General features: G+C 39.3%; 1 protein-coding gene across 1 annotated transcript; it reads right to left on the bottom strand.

The window, feature by feature from the left end:
• Positions 1-18,967: 18,967 nt before the first annotated feature.
• On the bottom strand, positions 18,968-20,545 carry RTL4 (retrotransposon Gag like 4). The gene is given in 2 exon segments (XM_060086419.1): positions 18,968-19,586; positions 20,412-20,545. Coding segments are annotated over 2 exon segments (753 nt in total).
• Between the last annotated feature and the right edge of the window lie 2,483 nt (positions 20,546-23,028).

Below are 23,028 nucleotides of genomic sequence, written 5' to 3' on the forward strand. Positions count from 1 at the left end.
AGTGAATCAGCTATACATATACATATATCCCCATATCTCTTCCTTTTTCCATCTCCCTCCAAAGTTCCCTCTAGGTGGTCACAAAGCACTGAGCTGATCTCCCTGTGCTATGCAATTGCTTCCAACTAGCTATCTATTTTACATTTGGTAATGTATATATGTCCATGTCACTCTCTCACTTCGTCCCAGCTTACCCTTCCCCTCCCCCTCCCCTTGTCCTCAGGTCCATTCTCTACGTCTGCATCTTAATTCCTGTCCTGCCCCTAGGTTCTTCAGAACCATTGTTTTGTTTTTTTTTAGATTCCATATATATGTGTTAGCATACCGTGTTTGTTTTTCTCTTTCTGACTTACTTCACTCTGTATGACAGACTCTAGGTCCATGCACCTTACTACAAATAATTCAATTTCATTTCTTTTTATGGCTGAGTACTATTCCATTGTATATATGTGCTATATCTTCTTTATCCATTCATCTTTCAATGGACACTTAGGTTGCTTCCATGTCCTGGCTATTGTAAATAGTGCTGCAATGAACACTGCGGTACATGACTCTTGTTGAATTATGGTTTTCTCAGGGTAAATGCCCAGCAGTGGGATTGCTGAGTCGTATGGTAGTTCTATTTTTAGTTTCTTAAGGAACCTCCATATTGTTCTCCATAGTGGCTGTATCAAATTATATTCCCACCCACAGTGCAAGAGGGTTCCCTTTTCTCCACACCACCTGCAGTATTTATTCTTTGTAGATTTTTTGATGATGGCCATTCTGACTGCTGTGAGGTGATACCTCATTGTAGTTTTGATTTGCATTTCTCTAATGATTAGTGATGTGAGCATCCTTTCATGTGTTTGTTGGCAGTCTGTATATCTTCTTTGGAGAAATGTCTGTTTAGGTCTTCTGCCCATTTTTGGATTGGGTTGTTTGTTTTTTTGATATTGAGCTGCATGAGCTGCTTGAAATTTTTGGAGATTAATCCTTTGTCAGTTGCTTCATTTGCAAATATTTTCTCCCATTCTGAGAGTTGTCTTTTCATCTTGTTTATGTTTTCTTTTCCTGTGCAAAAGCTTTTAAGTTTCCTTAGGTCCCATTTATTTATTTCTGTGTTTATTTCCATTTCTCTAGGAGGTGGGTCAAAAAGGATCTTGTTGTGATTTATGTCATAGAGTGTTCTGCCTATGTTTTCCTCTAAGAGTTTGATAGTTTCTGGCCTTACATTTAGGTCTTTAATCCATTTTGAGCTTATTTTTGTGTATGGTGTTAGGGAGTGATCTAATCTCATACTTTTCCATGTACCTGTCCAGTTTTCACAGCACCATTTATTGAAGAGGCTGTCCTTTCTCCACTGTACATTCCTGCCTCCTTTATCAAAGATAAGGTGACCATATGTGCGTGGGTTTATTTCTGGGCTTTCTATCCTGTTCCATTTATCTATATTTCTGTTTTTGTGCCAGTACCAAACTGTCTGGATTACTGTAGCTTTGTATTATAGTCTGAAGTCTGGGAGCCTGATTCCTCCATTTCCGTTTTTCTTTCTCAAGATTGCTTTGGCTATTTGCTGTCTTTTGTGTTTCCATACAAACTGTGAAATGTTTTGTCCTATTTCTGTGAAAAATGCCATTGGTATTTTGATAGGGATTGAATTGAATCTGCTTTGGGTAGTATAGTCATTTTCACATTGTTGATTCTTCCCATCCAAGAACACAGTATATCTCTCCATCTGTTTGTATCATTTTTAATTTCTTTCATCAGTGTCTTACAGTTTTCTGCATACAGGTCTTTTGTATCCTTAGGTAGGTTTATTCCAAGATATTTTATTCTTTTTGTTGCAGTAGTAAATGGGAGTGTTTCCTGAATTTCTCTTTCAGATTTTTCATCATTAGTGTATAGGAATACAAGAGATTTCTGTGCATTAATTTTGTATCCTGCTACTTTACTAAATTCATTGATTAGCTGTAGTAGTTTTCTGATAGCATCTTTAGGATTCTCTATGTATAGTATCATGTCATCTGCAAACAGTGACAGCTTTACTTCTTCTTTTCCGATTTGGATTCCTTTTATTTCTTTTTCTTCTCTGATTGCTGTGGCTAAAACTTCCAAAAGTATGTTAAATAATAGTGGTGAGAGTGGACAACCTTTTCTTGTTCTTGCTCTTAGAGGAAATGGTTTCACTTTTTCACCATTGAGAACGATGTTGGCTGTGGGTTTGTCATATATGGTCTTTATTATGTTGAGGTAGGTTCCCTCTTTGCCTATTTTCTGGAGGATTTTTATTATAAATGAGTGTTGAATTTTATTGAAAGCTTTTTCTGCATCTATTGAGATGATCATATATATGGTTTTTCTTCTTCAATTTGTTAATATGGTTTATCATATTGATTGATTTGCATATATTGAAGAACCCTTGCATTCCTGGGGAAACCCCATTTGATCCTGGTGTATGATCCTTTTAATATGATGTTGGATTCTGTTTGCTAGTATTTTGTTGAGGATTTTTACATCTATGTACATCAGTGATATTGGCCTGTAGTTTTCTTTCTTTGTGACATCTTTGTCTCATTTTGGTATCAGGGTGATGGTGGCCTCATAGAATGAGTTTGGGAGTGTTCCTCCCTCTGCTATATTTTGGAAGAGTTTGAGAAGGATAGGTGCTGACTCTTCTCTAAATGTTTGATAGAATCCGCCTGTGAAGAAATCCGGTCCTGGGCTTTTGTTTGCTGGAAGATTTTTAATCACAGTCTCAAATTCAGTGCTTGTGATTGGTCTTTTATATTTTCTATTTCTTTCTGGTTCAGTCTTGGAAAGTTGTGCTTTTCTAGGAATTTGTCCATTTCTTCCAAGTTGTCCATTTTATTGGCATATAGTTGCTTGTAGTAATCTCTCATGATCCTTTGTATTTCTGAAGTGTCAGTTGTTACTCCTTCTTTTTCATTTCTAAGTCTATTGATTTGAGTCTTCTCCCTTTTTTTCTTGATGAGTCTGGCTCAAGGTTTATCAATTTTGTTTAGCTTCTCAAAGCACCAGCTTTTAGTTTTATTGATCTTTGCTATTGTTTTCTTCATTTCTTTCTCATTTCTTTCTGATCTGATCTTTATGATTCCTTTCCTTCTGCTAACTTTGGGGTTTCTTTGTTTTCTTTCCTCTAATTGCTTTAGGTGTAAGGTTAGGTTGTTTATTTGAGATGCTTCTCGTTTCTTGAGATAAGATTGTATTGCTGTAAACTTCCCTCTTAGAACTGCTTTTGCTGCATCCCATAGGATTTGGATCATCGTGTTTTCATTGTCCTTTGTTTCTAGGTGATTTTTAATTTCCTCTTTGATTTCTTCAGGGATCTGTTGGTTATTTAGTAGCATATTGTTTAGTCTCCATGTGTTTGTAATTTTTTATAGATTATTTTCTTGTACTTGATATCTAGTCTCATAGCATTGTGGTTGGAAGTGATGCTTGATATGATTTCAATTTTATTAAATTTACCAAGGCTTGATTTGTGAACTATGATATGATCTATCCTGGAGAATGTTCCATGAGCACTTGTGAAGAAAGTGTATTCTGTTGTTTTTGGATGGAATGTCCTATAAATATCAATTAAATCCATCTTGTTTAATGTATCACTTAAAGCTTGTATTTCCTTATTTATTTTTCATTTTGGATGAAAAATGGATGATCTGTCCATTGGTGAAAATGAGTGGTTAAAGTCCCCTACTATTATTGTGTTACTGTTGATTTCCCCTTTTATGGCCATTAGCGTTTGCCTTATATATTGAGGTGCTCCTGTGTTGGGGCATAAATATTTACAATTGTTATATCTTCCTTTTGGATTGATCCCTTGATTATTATCCAGTGTCCTTCTTTGTCTCTTGTAATAGTCTTTATTTTAAAGTCTATTTTGTCTCATATGAGAATTGCTATTCCAGCTTTCTTTTGATTTCCATTTGCATGGAATATGTTTTTCCATCCCCTCACTTTAGTCTGTATGTGTCCCTAGGTCTGAAGTGGGTCTCTTGTGGACAGCATATATATGGCTCTTGTGTTTGTATCCATTCAGCCAGTCTATGCCTTTTGGTTGTTGCATTTAATTCATTTACATTTAAGGTAATTATCGATATGTATGTTCCTATTACCATTTTCTTAATTGTTTTAGGTTTGTTATTGTAGGTCTTTTCCTTCTCTTGGGTTTCCTGCCTAGAGAAGTTCCTTTAGCATTTGTTGTAAAGCTCATTTGGTCGTTCTGAATTCTCTTAGCTTTTGCTTGTCTGTATAGTTTTTAATTTCTCTGTTGAATCTGAATGTGATCCTTGCTGAGTAGAGTAATCTTGGTTGTAGGTTTTTCCCTTTCATCACTTTAAATATATCCTGCTACTCCCTTCTGGCTTGTAGAGTTTCTGCTGAAAGATCAGCTGTTAACCTTATGGGGATTTTCTTGTATGTTATTTGTTGCTTTTTCCTTCTGCTTTTAATATTTTTCCTTTGTATTTAATTTTTGATAGATTGATTAATATGTGCCTTGGCGTGTTTCTCCTTGGATTTATCCTGTATGGGATGGTCTGCATTGCCTGGACTTGATTGACTATTTCCCTTCACATATTAGGGAAGTTTTCAACTATAATCTCTTCAAATATTTTCTCATTCCCTTTCTTTTTCTCTTCCTCTTCTGGGACCCCTATAATTCGAATTTTGCTGCATTTAATGTTGTCCCAGATGTATCTGAGACTCTCCTCAATTCTTTTCCTTCTTTATTCTGCTCTGTGGTAGTTATTTCCACTATTTTATCTTCCAGGTCACTTATCCATTCTTCTGCCTCAGTTATTCTATTAATTTCTTCTAGAGAATTTTTAATTTCATTTATTGTGTTGTTCATCATTGTTTGCTCATTAGTTCTTCTTGGTGCTTGCTAATCATTTCTTATATATTTTCCATTCTATTTCCAAGATTTTGGATCATCTTTACTATCATTACTCTGAATTCTTTTTCAGGTAGACTGCCTATTTCCTCTTCATTTGTTTGGTCTGGTGGGTTTTTGCCTTCTCTTTCATCTGCTGTGTGTTTCTGTGTCTTCTTATTTTGTTTAACTTACTGTGTTTGGTGTCTCTTTTTCACTGGCTGCCAGTTCACAGTTCCTGTTGTTTTTGGTGTCTGCCCCCAGTGGCGAAGGTTGGTTCAGTGGGTTGTTTAGGCTTCCTGGTGGAGAGGCCTGGTGCTTGTGTTCTGGTGGATGAGGCTGGATCTTGTCTTTCTGGTGGGCAGGACTGTGTCCGGTGGTATGTTTTGGGGTGTCTGTGACCTTATTAAAATTGTAGGCAGTCTCTCTGCTAATGGGTGTGGTTGTGTTCCTGTCTTGCTAGTTGTTTGGCATAGGGTGTCCGGCACTGTAGCTTGCTAGTCATTTAGGGGAGCTGGGTCTTAGCGTTGAGATGAAAATCTCTGGGGGAGCTGTCACTGTTTGATATTATGTGGAGCTGGGACATCTTTGGTGGACCAGTGTCCTGAACTTGGCTCTCTCACCTCAGAGGCACAGGCCTGACACCCAGCCGGAGCACGAAGACCCTATCAGCCACAAAGTTCAGAAGAAAATGGAGAAAGCAAGAAAGAAGAAAAGCAAGCAAGAAAGCAAGCAAACAAGAAAGAAAGAGTGAAAGAAAGAGAATAAAGTTATTAAAATAAAAAATAAAAATATTATTAAGAATCAAAAAAATTAAAAGTAGTAAAAAAAAGGGAAAAAAAGAAAGAAGAGAGCAACCATACCTAAAAACAAATCCAACAATGATAACAAGCGCTAAAATCTATACTAAAAAAAAAATGGACAGACAGAACCCCAGGACAAATGGTAAAAGCAAAGCTATACAGACAAAATCACACAAAGAATCATACACATACACACTCACAGAAAGCAAAAAAGGAAGCAAAAATATATATCTTTTGGGAAGTCTGAGGTCTTCTGCCAGCATTCAGTAGGTGTTCTGTAGGAGTTGTTCCACATGTAGATGTATTTCTGATGTATTTGTGTGGAGTAAGGTGATCTCCACGTTTTAGTGTCTGCCATCTTGAAGGTTTCTCTCATTCTTTTTTATGGCTGAGTAGTATCACATTTTACATAAGTACCACATCTTTATCCATTCATCTGTTGATGGATATTTAGGTTGTTTCCATGTCTTGGCTATCATAAATAGTGCTGCTATGAACATAGGGTGTATGTACCTTTTTGAATTAGTGTTTTGTCCAGATATATGCCCAGGGATGGGATTGCTGTGTCATATGACAATGAATCAAAATATTCTTCATTGGGCTTCCCTGGTGGCGCAGTGGTTGATGGTCTGCCTGCTGATGCAGGGGACACCGGTTGGTGCCCCGGTCGGGGAAGATCCCACCTGCCGTGGAGTGGCTGGGCCCGTGAGCCATGGCCACTGAGCCTGCGTGTCTGGAGCCTGTGCTCCGCAACGAGAGAGGCTAGAACAGTGAGAGGCCCGTGTACCGCAAAAAAAAAAAAAAAAAAAAAAAAAAAAAAAAAAAAAAAACACCACCACCACCACCAAAAATTCTTCATTGAAGGCAAACTGAGAACAGTCATTGCCAGCAGACCTACCTTAAAAGAAAGCTAACGAAGTTCATGGAGGAGAAAGGAAATCATAAAATAAAAAAACTTGAAATATCAGGAAGAAAATTTCATATTACATTTGACACTAAAAAAATCACAGAGTTTATAGTGAAAGGGGAGGGGGAGAGGGGAGAGAAGGAAAACCTGGAGGTTCTTTTTTTTTTTTTTTTTTTTTTTTTTGCCGTACATGGGCCTCTCACTGTTGTGGCCTCTCCTGTTGCAGAGCACAGGCTCCGGATGCGCAGGCTCAGTGGCCATGGCTCACGGGCCCAGCCGCTCTGTGGCACGTGGGATCTTCCTGGTCCGGGGCACAAACCCATGTCCCCTGCAACGGCAGGTGGACTCTCAACCACTGCACCACCAGGGAAGCCCTGGAGGTTCTTCTTTATAGAAGAATGCTAGCTAATAAATGTATTATTTAACACCCTCTGGTGTAATAAGGAGTGCAAGCATAGATCATTATCGGAGGCTAGAACCGTTGGGTAAAAAGTTTTTGGGAGCTGATAGTCAAAAGGTCTGTGGATATCACTGTACAGTTAATTCTAAATATAAAGGAAAAAAGGTACATTTACAGTGTGGAGAGCTGATAGACCCTAATGTAACCATAGGATCAAACCCAGCATCATCAGTATAGGCACAAACTAACATGCCTGCTGATGATGCATTGGGAAGTCTGCAACATCACCTATACGTTGGTCTTTTTAAAAATGTTTAACCTAAATATCATCTTGAACAAACTATTAGAAAACTCCAGAATGTGGGACACTCTATATGATAGACATGACCTGGACTCTTTGAAAATATCAATGTCATAAAAAAACCAAAAGAAAACAAACCACTGGCAACAAAAATAGCAAGGAACTATTCAAGATTAAAAGAAACTAAAGAGACGTTACAATCCAAATGTAATAGGGGATGTTGCTTGAATTCTCAGTCATAAATAAAGCTATAAAAGACAATTTTAGGAGAAATGGAAGAATTAAATTTGGACTGGATAATATATGATACTGTTGAATTCATGTCAAATTTTCTAATTGTCATGTAGAATAATTTTTTATTCTTAAGAGATGTCTGCTGAAGTATTTAGAGCTAAGTGCTATGCTTTTTGCAATTTACACAGAAAGAGGGAGAGGGAAAGGGAGAGAGAGAATGACAGAGAGAAAAGGAGAGAATGACAGAGTTGGCAAAATATTAAAAAATTTGTGAATCTAGTTAAAGGGTTGTAGCTGTTTGAATGGTTCACCCTTCAAAAATATGTCCAAGTCCTAACTCCTGATACTTGTGAATGTGACCTTATTGTGAAAAAAGAGTCTTCACAGATATACTTAGGTCAAGGATCTCAAGATGATATCATACTAGATTTAGTGTGGGCTCTAAACCCAATGTCTCATGCCCTTGTAAGAGAATGGAGAGGTCATAGTGGGTACAAAGTATACTGTCCTACAAACATGGTGGCAGAGGTTGCAGTTACCTCAAGCTAAAGATCACCAGGAGCCACCAGAAGCTGAAAGTGGCAAAAAAATATTCTTCTACAGAGGGTGCTTGCTCTGGCCGGCACCTTGATTTCAGATTTTTAGCCTCCAGAACTATGAAAGAATAAACTTCTGTTGTTTTAAGCCACCAAGTTTGTGATAATTTGTTGCAGCAGCCCCAGGAAGTTAATACAAGGGTATACCAGTTTTGCACCATACTTTCTTTCAGGTTTTCTGTAGGTTTTAAATTTTTCCAAAAAAAAAATTAAAATACCATCATGACAGAGAGACTGCACAAGAAACAAAGTGTTATAGTTTTGTACCTTTAATGGCACTTTTCTGCATTTTAAACCAGAGGCTTCACATCTTCATTTTGCACTGTTCGCCACAGATTATATAGCAAACCCTGCTATTGAATAAACTGTGGCATTAAAATAGATCTCCTTAAACCTCTCCTCTTGCTGGTGGTCAGTATTCACTAATGCAGGCCTGAATATGGGAGGGCAAGGGAAACCAGCAGGAGGAGGGCCAAGGGCTGCAGTGCCTGGGAAGTAGGAAAGGCCTGACAAGGGACCTTGACAGACTTGAAAGTTTAGAACCAAGTCAGCTATCCTCTTGCATTGTTTACTTTGTTTCCTACTTATCATCTCCTCAACAACATTTTAAGATATTTAAGTGCCAAAACCTTGCCTTCTGCTCCTTGGAATCACTTAACACCTCATGGCATTGTGCTAGGCACAGAGTTAAGTCTTCAATGATTACTTGAATTGAGATTTGTTGTAGGCTAGAGGAAGTTTAGGGAATGTGGGAGACAGAAGAAGAAATTTGAGAATCTTTAACCTAGTCTTTCCTAGGTTACTAAAATGAAACAAAAGCACATCTCTGAAATTGACCTGTGTCATTTTGGGGATTAGGTAAAGGGAGAGAAGCATAAATGCTTCCCTGGTTGGAAAGGGAGACTGTAGGTTGAGTTCACTATTGACTTCTGTCCATATGTAGCTTTTGAGCAAGACCAATTCTGCAATTGTCCCAATGGATAAAAAAAAGAATTCATGATATGGGATTGGGAGTAGGATAGGATAGAATAACCTATCCTATGTATCATATTTAAGATTTAAATATCCTTTCTCATCCAAAAGTATCTTTGTTGTTTCCATCATGTATTATATTGGTTTGGGACCATGTGTATTTTGACAGACCCTCTGCAAGTATCTTTCAAATGTTTGTAGTACTTGTATGCTATTTATTCATTTTGTTTGTTTGTTTAACAAACACTTGTATAATGGTTATTGTGTACCAGGTACTACTTTATGTTTTTTATATAAACATTAATTTAGTCTTCATAATCCTATACAGAGTAGGAAATTGAGGCACAGAGAGGTTAAGGAAACTGAAACGGTCATCTAGGTATAGTGAGAGGTAGAGCCCAGCATTTGAACCCAGGCAGAGTTCCCCACTCTTAATCCACTATACTTTGCTGTCTTTCTTTGTACTTGGCAAAGGTGCAGGTGTTGAAGATGGGAAAAGTAGTCCTAGGCCACAACCTGTCCCCAAAACCTTAAGCAGCCATCTCACATTTGTTTACTAAGTAATGGCAGGACTTTGGGGCAGAAGCTTGTATTCCTTTTGGAAGGTGATGGGTTTACACAGGATCAGTATGTATCTGCCCAGTAGGACAGACAAAACTCATGAATCCAGAAGACTCTACAAAGCTTCTTCTGGCAGAAAAGCTGGGAATTTCTGTATTTATTAGAGGGTTAAACTTGGGACAGAATACATAAATCTGTTGTTCTTTGCCCAATACCACCACTACAATGTAGGAATATTTTTTTCTTTTTCTTTTTCTCTTTTTTTTTTTTTTTTTTTTTTTTTTTGCTGTTACTAGGCATTGACTCCTCAAGTTGATATAAGAGATTGAGCTAAAAATAGTGTAGTTTCAGTAGGGAAAGTCATCGTATCAGGACTCTTTGCACCTCTATAAAAGGATTTTATTAGCTTCAAGGCTAAACATCTTCAGGCATAGCAGGATTCAGTGATTCAAAAACTATCATCAGCTACATGCACCCCAATGTTCATAGCAGCATTATTTACAATAGCTGAGATATGGAAGCAACCTAAGTGTCCATCAGCAGATGAATGGATAAAGATGTGGTATATATCTATAATGGAATATTAGTCATAAAAAAGAATGAAATGTTTTGCCATTTGCAACAACATGGATGGACCTGGAGGGTATTAGTGAAAAAAGCCAGAGGAAGACAAACACTATATGTTATCACTTATATGTGGAACCTAAAAAATAAAACACATGAATGAATATAACAAAACAGAAACAGACTGACAGATATAGAGAACAAACTAGTGGTTACCAGTGGGGAGAGGAAAGGGAGGAGGGGCAAGATAGGGGTAGAAGATTAACAGGTACCAACTACTATGTATAAAATAAATAAACTAGAAGGATGTAAAGTACAGTACAGGGAAATATACCTATTATTTTCTAATAACTTTAAGTATAATATAACCTATAAAAATATTGAATCACTATGTCATACACTTGAAGCTAATATAATGTTGTAAATCAACTATATTTCAATAAAAAAATTATACTTAAAAATATCATCAGGACTTGGTTTCTTCCTCTCTACCCCTACATTCTACTTCCCCGGGAAGTCTCCACTCTTAAATTGGCTCTCCTATCTTTGTCAAAAGGGCTGTCAGCAATCATCTTATTTCAGTGGGGGAAAAAAAATGACAGTACTTTTCTTTTTTTTTTTTTTTTTGCTGTACGCGGGCCTCTCACTGCCGTGGCCTCTCCCGTTGCGGAGCACAGGCTCCGGACACACAGGCTCCGCGGCCATGGCTCGCGGGCCCAGCCGCTCCGTGGCATGTGGGATCTTCCGGGATCGGGGCACGAACCCGTGTCCCCTGCATCGGCAGGCGGACTCTCAACCACTGCGCCACCAGGGAAGCCCGACAGTACTTTTCTAATATTTCCAAGAAAGGCCATAAAATTCACTCTTATTAGATAAGTTTAGGACACAAGCCCACACCTGGAACAGTCACAGTGGCCAGGTATATGCCATGGGATCACTGGTTTAGACCTAGGTCTCATGCTTGGAGGTGGAATGTCACTCAGGAAGGTAGACTGAAGTGGGAAAGAAGTTGGATCTCTATGTGAAAATTAGGGACCACTGCCAAAAGTATAATGCTTGCTGGGGAGGCAAACAGCAAATGTCCCCTACAACCACACCTGGACAATCTATTAGGGTTGTTTGATGCAGAAAGTATGCATTCAATAAAGAACCACCAATGAAATTTATATGGACTACCAAAACATCCTATTCAAGCCTCTACAAAAATCCCATTGTTTCATCATATGGATGAGACTAATTTAGAGGCAAGAAACAAAAAATAGGGATAAATGGGCCATTTGAAAGGAGAAATATAAACAGTGAGATATCCAGGAGCTGGTCTGATTTAATACTTTAATATGTTTTAGATCCGGGGTCAGGAAACTTTTTCTGTAAAGGAACAGATAGTTAATGTTTTTGGCTTGCAACCCATGCATGTCTTAGGATGAAAGCACCCAAAAACATGTAAATGAATGAGTATGACTGAGTTCCAATAAAATTTTATTTTTAAAAACAGGCAGTAGGTTGGCTTTGGCCCACAGGTGGTAGTTTGTTGAATCTGGTTGTAGATGGATAGTAATGTACTATGTAAGAGTATGGACTCTTGCTGTTAGAAGTATCTAGATTTGAGTCTTGCTGTTTACTTACTAGCTCTATGCATAATTTCCTTCACTACTCTAAGCCTCAATTTCCTCATCTGCCTAACAAGGATAATAATAACAGATGTCTAAGAGTGTTGTTTTAAGAATTAAAAGAAAATACACATAAAGCACAATGCCTGGCATGTAGTAGGTGGTCAGTATATGGTAGCTATTATTATTAAAGCCAATGGGGAAAAACTGTAAGAAAAACTTATGAAAGGGAAGAAAGATGAGCCTCAGTGTTAAGGATATCTATTTATTAAAACATTCCAACTACATTTTTAGGGTAGTGGAATTTGTGTCATCAATTACATCTCAGGAAAGAGAATAGTAGGCTTCAGGGAAAGGTCTACAATGACTCTTTCCTCAAGATGCTGATGAAACCCAAAAAGGCCAAAAAATTACTGGATATTATTTTTAAAAGCTTTAGTAACAAAAGAGAAAACGTTATCTTGTTCAAATTTATTTTGTGTCCACACCTGGAATTCTGGGTAAGTTTGGAACAATTATTTTCGCTAAAGACAGAGTAGGGATGGAGAAAATTTGGAAAGGGTGTGCTGAAGAGATTACTGGCCTATATGTGTGAGGGCCCACATAAAAGATTAAGACTTTTCAGCCTGGGACATCAATCTGGGAAGGACAGGTAGGATAGTGGTCAAGAACATGGCCTTTTCTGTCAGATAGATAGACCTGGAGATGAATCCTGGCTACATGACTTATTAGCTTGAGTCCTTAGATAAATTACTTAAACCTTATGAGTTTACTTGTTTTCACTTGTAAAATGCAAATATTAATAGTGTTACTGTGAGGATTATGCCCATGAATCAGAGAGTCTTGTGCTTGGCACACAGTAAGCACTCAGTGACTATTATTATTATTTGAAGCCTCTAAAATCATGTGTGAAGTGATCAGCATCAAGACAGACTCTTTCATATCTTGGAACAATTGAATGGGGAGGGGGATGCCTTTAAATTATACATAGATGAAGCCAATGCAAGTAAGGGGAAGTCTGATGTAAATGGCGGATAGTAAGCCAATGGTATCCATTGCCCCCATGAAGCATTACGGACTGAAAACATATTTAATAAAGGATACATACATGGTAGACTCATCATGGGTAACTAAGGGAACATGATGTTTGATAGTTTTTGCTAACCTTATGGTTAATGTAAAAAAGAACAAGGCTATCTTCCTAAAAATGCTCCTTAGAGACAGATTGTTGAACTGGAAATTCCCTGAGGTTGATATAGTGGTGGCAGATCTCAAATTTAAATGACCAACTAACTGTTGTCAGACTAAATCAAATTCTTGTTTTCATCTTGATATTCCTATGACAGTGGCAGGTAACAACCATCAGGAGACTTCAAAGTCCCTGTTGTCTCTTGGCATTGTGAAAACACTGTAAACATCATTGAGCTATTATTGAAAAAGACCCAATAGCTTTGAATGAAGAGCTACAGAAATATGAGGGCTTTGTGATAGCCAGAAACTTTTGTTAGAATCCTGACTCAACAAGCAATAGCCTACCCAGTCAGATAAAGCAGACACAGTACATGTTTAGATTTGTCAAGGAATTTTCTACAACTATTAGAAACACAAATGAAATCTCAAAGTCCTAGGAGGCACTGATTTGCTAGGTGGTGCTTTTTTTTTTTTTTGGTGGTACGCGGGCCTCTCACTGCTGTGCCCTCTCCCATTGTGGAGCACAGGCTCCAGACGCACAGGCTCAGCAGCCACGGCTCACAGGCCCAGCCGCTCCACGGCACGTGGGATCCTCCTGGACCAGGACACGAACCCGTGTCCCCTGCATCGGCAGGCGGACTCCCAACCACTGTGCCACCAGGGAAGCCCTGTGCTTCTTTTATAGACTGTTGTCCAGAACATGTATTTCAACCAGTGGCTATGTGAATACCAGTTACTAGAGTGGCCTTTCTCTACTGAGTGGCCTTGGGAGGTGTAATAGGTTCAGTTAGGCTGGTCCGGAGGGGTGTGACTTAGAGTGTTTTCCTCTTCTATCAGAGATCAGCTCTGGCATTAGCAAGATACTGGTTTCAAACCCTAGCCCTGCCACTTACTAGCTGTGTGAATTTCGGGCAGATAAGTTAACTGCTCTGAACTTTCATTTCATCCTCTTTAAATTGAATTAATAACACCTGCCCCATAAAGGCGTGGTAAGCATTAAGTGTCAGAAATGGATATTCTATCAATATATTTTAGTAGTGTGAAATTAAATGAGTATCATTAACAAAGCATATATGACCCAGCAATCCCACTACTGGGTATATACCCTGAGAAAACCATAATTCAAAAAGAGTCATGTACCACAATGTTCATTGCAGCACTATTTACAATAGTCAGGACATAGAAGCAACCTAAGTGTCCATCGATGGATGAATGGATAAAGAAGATGTGGCACAGAAATACAATGGAATATTACTCAGCCATAAAATGAAAAAAATTGAGTTATTTGTAGTGAGGTGGATGGATCTGGAGTCTGTCATACAGAGCGAAGTAAGTCAGAAAGAGAAAAACAAATACCGTATACTAACACATATATACGGAATCAAAAAAAAAATGGTTCTGAAGAACCTAGTGGCAGGACAGGAATAAAGACGCAGACGTAGAGAATGTACTTGAGGACACGGGGAGGGGGAAGGGTAAGCTGGGATGAAGTGAGAGAGTGGCATGGACATATATACACTACCAAATGTAAAATAGATAGCTAGTGGGAAGCAGCTGCATAGCAGAGGGAGACCAGCTCGGTGCTTTGTGACCACATAGAGGGGTGGGATAGGGAGGGTAGAGGGAGATGCAATAGGGAGGGGATATAGGGATATATGTATACGTATAGCTGATTCACTTTGTTATACAGCGGCAACTAATACAACAATGTAAAGCAATTATACTCCAATAAAGATGTTTAAAAAAAACAAAAAAGAAAGCACTGAGGACAGTGCCTGGCATAAACCAACTATTAGTTCCCTTTCTCTAGACGCACACAAAGCCAGATTTTATGTCCAAAGGGATGAGTCTTCTATGCATAGGGAAAACTGAAATTCTACATGGTTCTCCCATGTAAAAGTAAATGGGGTGGGTGGAATACAGTCACAATTGGCTTATCACTGAGCTGGATAGATAAGAGAACCAGTGCCATGTAAGGTATGTACTGGAAGTCAATGAGCAGGAAGCAGGTTCAAATAGACTGCAGAATCAAAGCCAATACCAGGAAGTAATACCAATAATTTAGTGCATGAATGCTCAAAGTTATAGTGGCAATCAATGACTGGAAAGTGTGGTTCAAATACCAAGATAGTTCTACTGATTCTACTAAATGGTGTAACTCACTTCCAGGATTTTTGTTTGTAAAACGTGGGCAGTGACTCTTGCATGAAGGTGACATTGAAGATTCATGACACTATATTCCCTTGAATGTTTTTCCATTTTCCTGGCCAAGTGAGACCTGAAGCTTCATAGGGAGGCAATAAAGCATGGCCACCAGTGTATCAATAAAAAGGATTTATAGATGTAACACAAGCTTCCAGAGCTCTCCCAAGGGCATGAGGTGTTACATTTTGCCCAGAGGCTGGTATATCTTAAATTTTCTATTTTGTTTCAGAGATGACTATTACCATAGGCGAGATGGTGCTGGGTGGAGAAGATCTTCCAGAGTCCAAAAAAAAGGTGATATTTGTTTTAACCCTCATGGATAGAGGTGAAGGCTCTATGGGTCTGATTGAATAATGAGAGTTACATGGGTCTCATGTGCTGCCATCTGGACAGAATGGAGGTAGTGAGAATTAGGTCAATCATACACTCTTCTCTCTCTAAAGGTGCTTGTCAGGGGCTCATGTCTACAGTCATGTGTTATGTCTTCATCCACGGCAGTATATTCTGATGGTTAGACTGAACTATGTGGTAGTGTAAGAAGCAATTACTTATGCCAGGTACCATGGTGCTGGGTATGAGTAGAAGTAAACGCAGGAAGTGCAAACCATAGGTATTTAGGAATGTTATTATAGCTGTAGACAAATGAGAGAGATAAAGAGGGATACTGACTGACTGTTGAGGCAAGGCTCCCAGGGAGGACAGTCTTCAGTGGATTCACTATGGTTCACACTGTGATGCTGACTTTGCATGATGAGAATCTTATTTTGTTTCCAGTGTGCTCAGAGGTGATTAGGGTCTGGAGAACGGATGCTATTAAAACCACAAAAATTGATGTATAAGCCAAACGCCAATTTATTCACTTATAATGAGAATTAACTGCCAAGTAGGCTAGAACACTTCATGTCAGCTGGTTAGCAACTTTTCTTCCCATAACAAAGTTTATATGGGAGAGTAATTAAAATCAGATGATTATTTCTTAGAGCATGGAGTCAGAGCAAGGGGAGTTAGGTGACAATCTTAATGGCTAATGACACAAATTGGGATGGCCTGGTGCCTCTACCCCATTGTAGGTGGACGCTGGTGAGGTCTGCTGATCAACATCCCCTCTTTGACTCTAGAGAGATTACTGATGCCTTATGGCTCTTTAATTGCCCCCTTTTCTAGATTCCATGAAAATCATTCTTTTGTTAACAATTCGTTCTTCAGACCTGTAAAATGATTAGATTCCCTGTTGCTTGGTGGCATCAATCATGTAGCAGATCTGCCTCCCTAAAACTACAACCTTGGTTGGACCTGGGGGTTCCCCAAGTCTTTGCAACTGCATACTACATCTTTGAGTAGGGTACATATCATTTGTTCTCTGTAGATTTTAATTAGTTTCACTCTCAGAGAAATTCACTTAGGTGTAAGTTCTGAGGACTCATCCATGTAACTCTCTTTATGCTAAGTAATTAATTCATTCTAATTGAAGTGGATGGTATCACTATAACAATATTTTAAAGTGGTAAACAAAATGGTTGCTAGCTAGTAGGCAGTAAAGCATTATCCCAGCATCCTATTCATATGGTCAGTCTGGCTGTTGGATTGTATCACATAGAGCACAAGAGGTCCTTGATTTGGAATTTCTCAACAAGGAGCTTCTAGAAGTAGGAGGTGAACTGGACTTCATAGCCCAGGATTAATTATCTGTTCTGAGAGGCTATGGAATCTGAAGATTTCTTGGGGAAGAAGGTAATGTTGCTGCAGAGGGAAAGCCCCCTGCAGAAAATAAAGTGACATATCTTTATATGTAAAAAGTACATATGCATAAGGAGTACACAATGATAAATTGTGGCCCTAAGATAAAGAAAGATTGGTGATTAAGCCAACTGAATGCTCCTGTCAACATTCTAGGACGATACTGGTGTTGGTAAGGAAAGTGACTGGAGGCCATTGGGTTAGTCCTTTATTATAGAATTGGTGGTACTAGATCAGGATACCTGCAGGTAATACCAGAGTCATTTAAAGTTCAAATAGAGATCCGTTAGAGGATCTCATACAATCCCAGTACACTAGTGGGAATTTCTTACCACAATTGAAATATGTGCATTCAGGTCTCCTAGTTGTCAGAGCATATGGAGTAAGGTGGATGTATAGCAAGCTGTTAATAAAGGAGGCTCCTCGTGAATACAAATAAGAATTAGCACAGTGGTTAGTGAGGCACTGATGGGTGAAAAGATCTGTTTGTTAGTGCTATAGAATAAGAGTAATAAGGTCCTAGCTGAGTTTAGGTATTGTCAAAACATAATTCTCCAAGCCAAACTACAGTGGCGCTTCATGTTCTGAGAGGCCTTGATGGCTGCTAGGAAATATGGAATTACTGATTTTACTTCAGGGAATCCATTATGGGGACATACATCAGCCCTAAGAAGCAGGGAACAAAGAGCAGGTAATTACCAGAAAACACCAATTATCACTGCATATCCTTAACATTTTAGGGATTTTTACCTTTTCAGCATAGCACTACTTTTGCTCAGAAGCATTAGGAATCCATACACAGAGTTAATGTATGCCAAAAGTACAACACAAGCAATCATAACCCCATTTCGTGAGTTTTATGTACAGATGGTGTTGATGTATATGCCCCAGGATTTGAAATGTGAGATGGTTCAGAAAACTGTCTGCCATTAATTGCTCTTCAAGATCCTCAACTAGATGAAGGTCCCCAGAGGTGGTCCATAAGGGTAGAGCTTACCATCAATGAGCAGTGATCCTAGATGGTGACCACACTGAGGCCTCTAGAGTCAGAAACTACTGAAGGGCCTGATCCTCAGTCTTCAGTGGAGATTTAGTTAGCCAGGTTCCCTGTCTAAGGCAGCAGGGACATGCTTCAGACACAGTAATTATGATGGGACACATTCCCCAACTCTCACTAAATACTTGTTAGAGGTCATTATCCTAGAGCATTTTGACTTGGCCATAAGACATGCTGGAACCTGAAGTAGGTTGTTGGAGAAAAGGGGAGTAAGCTAGGGATTGGCTAAAAACATATACCGGCCTGAAGGGCTAACTCTCAAAGAAGTGGATCCAAAGTTCCAAGCAGACTGCTCAAAGGGCCCTACCATCTAGTTTGTCAATAGCCAAGAGATTACTTTTGAGCAAGCAGCAGTCTTTAAATAGTAGCAAAATATATAGCTGTATGAAAAGGTGGCATAGCTGTGTTTCCATGAAGGTTGGTTTGTGTTAAGCTGGACTCTAGTCAATAGGTGGAGCAGGATTCAGCCTCTAGTAGGAAAATATTAGTAGGATATGGAAATGCAACTGGGACTTCAGCCAAGAGTCCTAAACCAACAGGGGACTAGGATACAGACCAGTGAGAGTAAGGGTGAAGGCCTTGGGCCAAGAAACTCAACCCAGGTATCTATCACCTATCAGTGGGGATGGAGTCCCCGATGTATTGCCAGGGTGGTTTCCATTGGGTCAGACTGGGCAGAGTTTTTCCTGCAGGCTTTCAGTACACTTGGGAAATTAGTCCCAACTGTAGAAAGTGCCTGGGAATTGTTTTCATCATTGCTTTATCAAATTTAGTGATGGGTCACCAAATGAACAAGATCTGGTTGTTTAAATTCTCAGAAACATAGGAGTTCATGACTGTAAAGTGGTATCCCAGTTCCCCATCTGTATTTTAAATGTTAATGCAGGATATAAATCAATTAGGCTGGAGGTGAGAGGGGTATAAGTTTACAGTGTGACCTGCCTGGGCTCCTCTTACTGGTGAGCTGGGTTATTTATCCTTGCTGGGGCTCGAGAACGTTTGGCAAGGCAATCTCTTGTGAAGTGACCAGCCTGGCTGCAGTAAAGGCATGACTGAGTTTCTTGCTGGCGGGCTCGTTTGGCTGGAGTGAGAGGCAGCTGGCTTCCTCGAAGCTGTATAGGGTCTTCCTTGGGTGCTGGACCTGTGGGGTTGGAGAGGGCTTGGTCACGGATGAGGGAAACCAACGCTGGGATCTGGGCCTCTGACTGCAGGAGCTCTGGCCTGTCACTACGTTGCTTATCCAACTGAATACACTGAGTGATAAGGTCTGGGAGATTGTCCAGCAGATCTGTGCCACTTACTTCAGCCTGAATGGAGTCAGCTAGTTCCTCTTGGAAGTGATCACTCTGATTGGTTTCATTATATCTCAGATTTTGAGCAAGGAGCTGGAAAGTAGTGGCATCCTGCTGAGAGAAGTTGTCCCTTTTGTCAACCTTAGCATTCACCAAGGGGTTCATTTCCTGTTTTGTGGGCTCACCAAATGACTGCTATAACTCAAGAACAAAGTTCTCATATTGCTTCAACAGAGCACTCTGGTAGGTGGTGATTCTGTGTAATTCTCTACTGTATCTTCTGGAATCAAGTGAGACTAAGCAGAATTGAGTACCAATATTGGATACCAATGAGCAGAGAGTGGTTTTGCTCTGTGATCAGACAGATGGTGTCATGAGCAAGTAGCCAAATCTGTTAACTATGAAGAAGTCACAAGGGTATGCTGAGAGCTGAGAAATGCCAAAAACTGTTGTCCACTACTCAGTGTTGCCTCTTCTTCATGGAGAATGCCAATGTTCTGCACATTCAGAAGAAATAAATTACCTTAGGACACATAGAAGATTTGGAATTAAGAAGATAAATACAAAAGTTACAGTAGATTTCTCTCCCCACTCCCCTTCTTGGTAATATGGAGGCAATTTGTCCTCAGACTAAGCCTTTGATTCTAAAGTATCTTTCTTTATCAGAGAATCAAAGAATTTTACAATCCAAAGTGATCATAGAAATCATCCAGGCCAAATTTGTAATTTCACAGATGAGAAAACAGAGACCTAGAGAAGTAAAAATGTTTGCCCAAGGTCATACAACTAGTTAATATCAGAGCTGGCCTGTTCATCAGAACTGCTGTCCAAAACAGCACTTCCTCCAGGACTACAAATGTGCTCATTTGCTTACACTACTTGGGCATAATGATGGTTCTTGCCCCTTGCTACTCCAAACGCTCAGGGAACCAGCAGTTTTGGCATCACCAGGGAGGTTGTTGGAAATGTAGACTCTAAGGTCCCACCCCCCAGACCTACTGAATCAGTGTTCCATTTTAACAAGATTCTCCAGGTGATTCGAATGTGCATTGAAGTTTGCGAAGTGCTGCTCTAGAGAGCACTTAGCTAGAATTGGAATACTCACTGGTTGGACTTGACCCTCAGTGCTCCAATCATAGCCTGCAGTGCTGTGAGGGTCCGATTGCTGTGGTGATAGTTAATCCATTTTTTCTGGCTTTCTAGTCTGTGTCTGAGGTCACATTTGGTTGCCATGGACATGATTAAGACATCACAGGCAAGATGAAGAGGTGAGATTGAGAACCTAGCAAAGAAGAACAGAATATTCTTAAATTATAAAGATCAAAATGTTCAGCAGTCTTCCCTGCATTGATAAGAATATAGCAACCAGTAAAAGTTTAAAACAAACCCCAAACATATTGTATATTGGTTGAACTATTCTGCTCTGTAATTCCTCTCACTGTCCTTTCCTTGTATAGTATTTAAATGTATTTAAATCGGCCATCAGTGGGCAAAAAAGAAAAAAAAATGTGTATCACTGAAAGCAAGATCTGATTCCCTAGGTTTTATTTGATGGCACCTCCTCTCAAAACCTATGGAAGAAATTATTGGAACAATGAAATAGTGTAAGATGGGAGGCCAGAAACTTGCCCAAACACTATCAGTTGGATGATTTGAAGAACTCATTTGCTTCTCAATTTCTTTTTATCTAATGAGGATGACTATCTTGTCTACCTCAAAGGGTTGCTGTGAGTATCAATGAGATAATAGATAGGTGCTCTGTGTAGCAACAAAAAATGAGAGATTTGCTTCCAAGATTGTTCCAGTGCAGCTGAACAATGCCAGTGGTGAGGCTCTACCCTCAGTGCATAACGTCAAAGTAGAAAGATACTGTCATACCTCCTTTCATTCTTCCTTTCCATACCTCACCCATCTAGTCTACTATTTACCTTTCAGACATCTTTCACTTTACAGGTGCCCATCCATGAGTTTATTCCTGTCAGCCCAGCTAGGTGTCAACTGATAGCTAATATGTTAATTAATTATTGAGTGTTAATGATTGGCCTTTCTCAGGGTATTCATTTTTGTCTCCTGAAACTTTAATGTGTATAAAAATCCACTTGGTCCCAATCTCTAGCAATTCTGATTCAGTAAGTCTGGAGTGGATGCCAGGAACATGTACAAGTTGGCTGGCAGATTTCTGATGATGGTGGTCCTTGTGAGAAAAGCCATCCATACAAATATCATGCAATAAAGCCATATTAGTAGCATCTCAGAGAAGTAGGGATGGGGGGAAGACATATTTGGGGGTAGGAGGTTGACCCTCAAATGATGTAGAATAGGTGGTAGCCTATTCTACCTCCATATAAAGCCACAAATTGCCCACACTGTTCTTAACAACTGCTCATCTCTCCCAGGTAGTAGAGAGCAAGAGTTCAGCATGTAGGTTCTAGAGTCAGACTGACCTGGGTCCAAACCCTGGCTTGGCCAAAAGTTGTGTGACTCTGGACAAGTTATTTAACCTCTATGAGAATCAGTTCCAAACTTTAAAATGGAGATGATATTAATACGTGCCTCTTGGTGTCATGAAGATTAAATGAGATGAAAAGAGATTAGCACAGCTTCATGCAGATGGCAAATGCTCCATAAATGTTAGCTATCATTATTCTAGGTCCACAGTCTGTGTTTTAGAATTTAAATTATTTTCAGATTTTAGAAAAGTAACATAGAGTATGTACTGTTTATTACATAACACTCCCAGTAATGTCTGGGAAAACATCCCATAATTAAGCCATTAACATTTCTGCAGGAAAAAAAAAAATGTCTGAATATTCATACTAAAAGAGATAAAGACTAAGTTCATGTCAGTTCAGGTCAGGTTTTTCTGCCAAATAAGTTTTGGCACCAAATTAGAAAAAAAAAAAAAGCTTCTGTTGTACAGAGCTTTTTGATTTCAGAATTTAAGCTAAGGGTTTGTGGACCTCTACCAAACTCTTTTTTGGGGGGTGCAATTATAACTTTTCCTTCTCTGTCCCTGCTTTCTGCCCTTTGACTCTACTCTCAGAAGTTCCAGAATATCTGTAGAGGTCTCCAGTTTCTTTACAGAATTATGTATTCAAAGTGGCAGATCATTTAATTTTTCTAATTATGTAGCACTGGTGAAACACTTGCTAAAATTATAAGCATTAGCCCAAATGCAAATCATACAATGGCACTGTTGTCAATGGCAGTTGCTTAATCCCTCAAAGAAAATCTACCTTGCCTTATCATTTTAGAAATTGCTCTCCTTTTAGAGGTTAATGGCCTTCTACTGGATTGTTCCAGCAGATGCTGGGGGCAGAGCTGACAGTCTGGAGGAGTTCCAGACCACAGTCTTTCAGAGACCAAGTAGAGACAGAGCTCATAACTCAAATGCACAGGCTTGAGGGATCAGACTAGTGAGCTTGGACCAGGTCTGATAGAAAACTGCATATGCTTAAGCTTTTCCTTAATCAGTATGTGCTTCAACTACAAAAACAACAACACAAAAATAGGTTTAGTAAACTATTGCAGGCCACTTTGATGTTTGTGTTCAGTTTGAACCAAAGCCATAGTTAAGAGTTTCCCCAGATATAAAACTACTCCACTCTGGAGTCCCCTAAGACCCCATTTGGAGAAGGGCCTGTAGTATCCTGCTGCTTGTAAGAGAGCTTTGTGACCTTACACTGCTTTATTTTCAAGGTGTTCTACATAACTCATTGGAG

The sequence above is a fragment of the Mesoplodon densirostris genome, chromosome X, assembly GCF_025265405.1.
Source record: "Mesoplodon densirostris isolate mMesDen1 chromosome X, mMesDen1 primary haplotype, whole genome shotgun sequence".
Classification (NCBI taxonomy): Eukaryota; Metazoa; Chordata; class Mammalia; order Artiodactyla; family Ziphiidae; genus Mesoplodon; species Mesoplodon densirostris.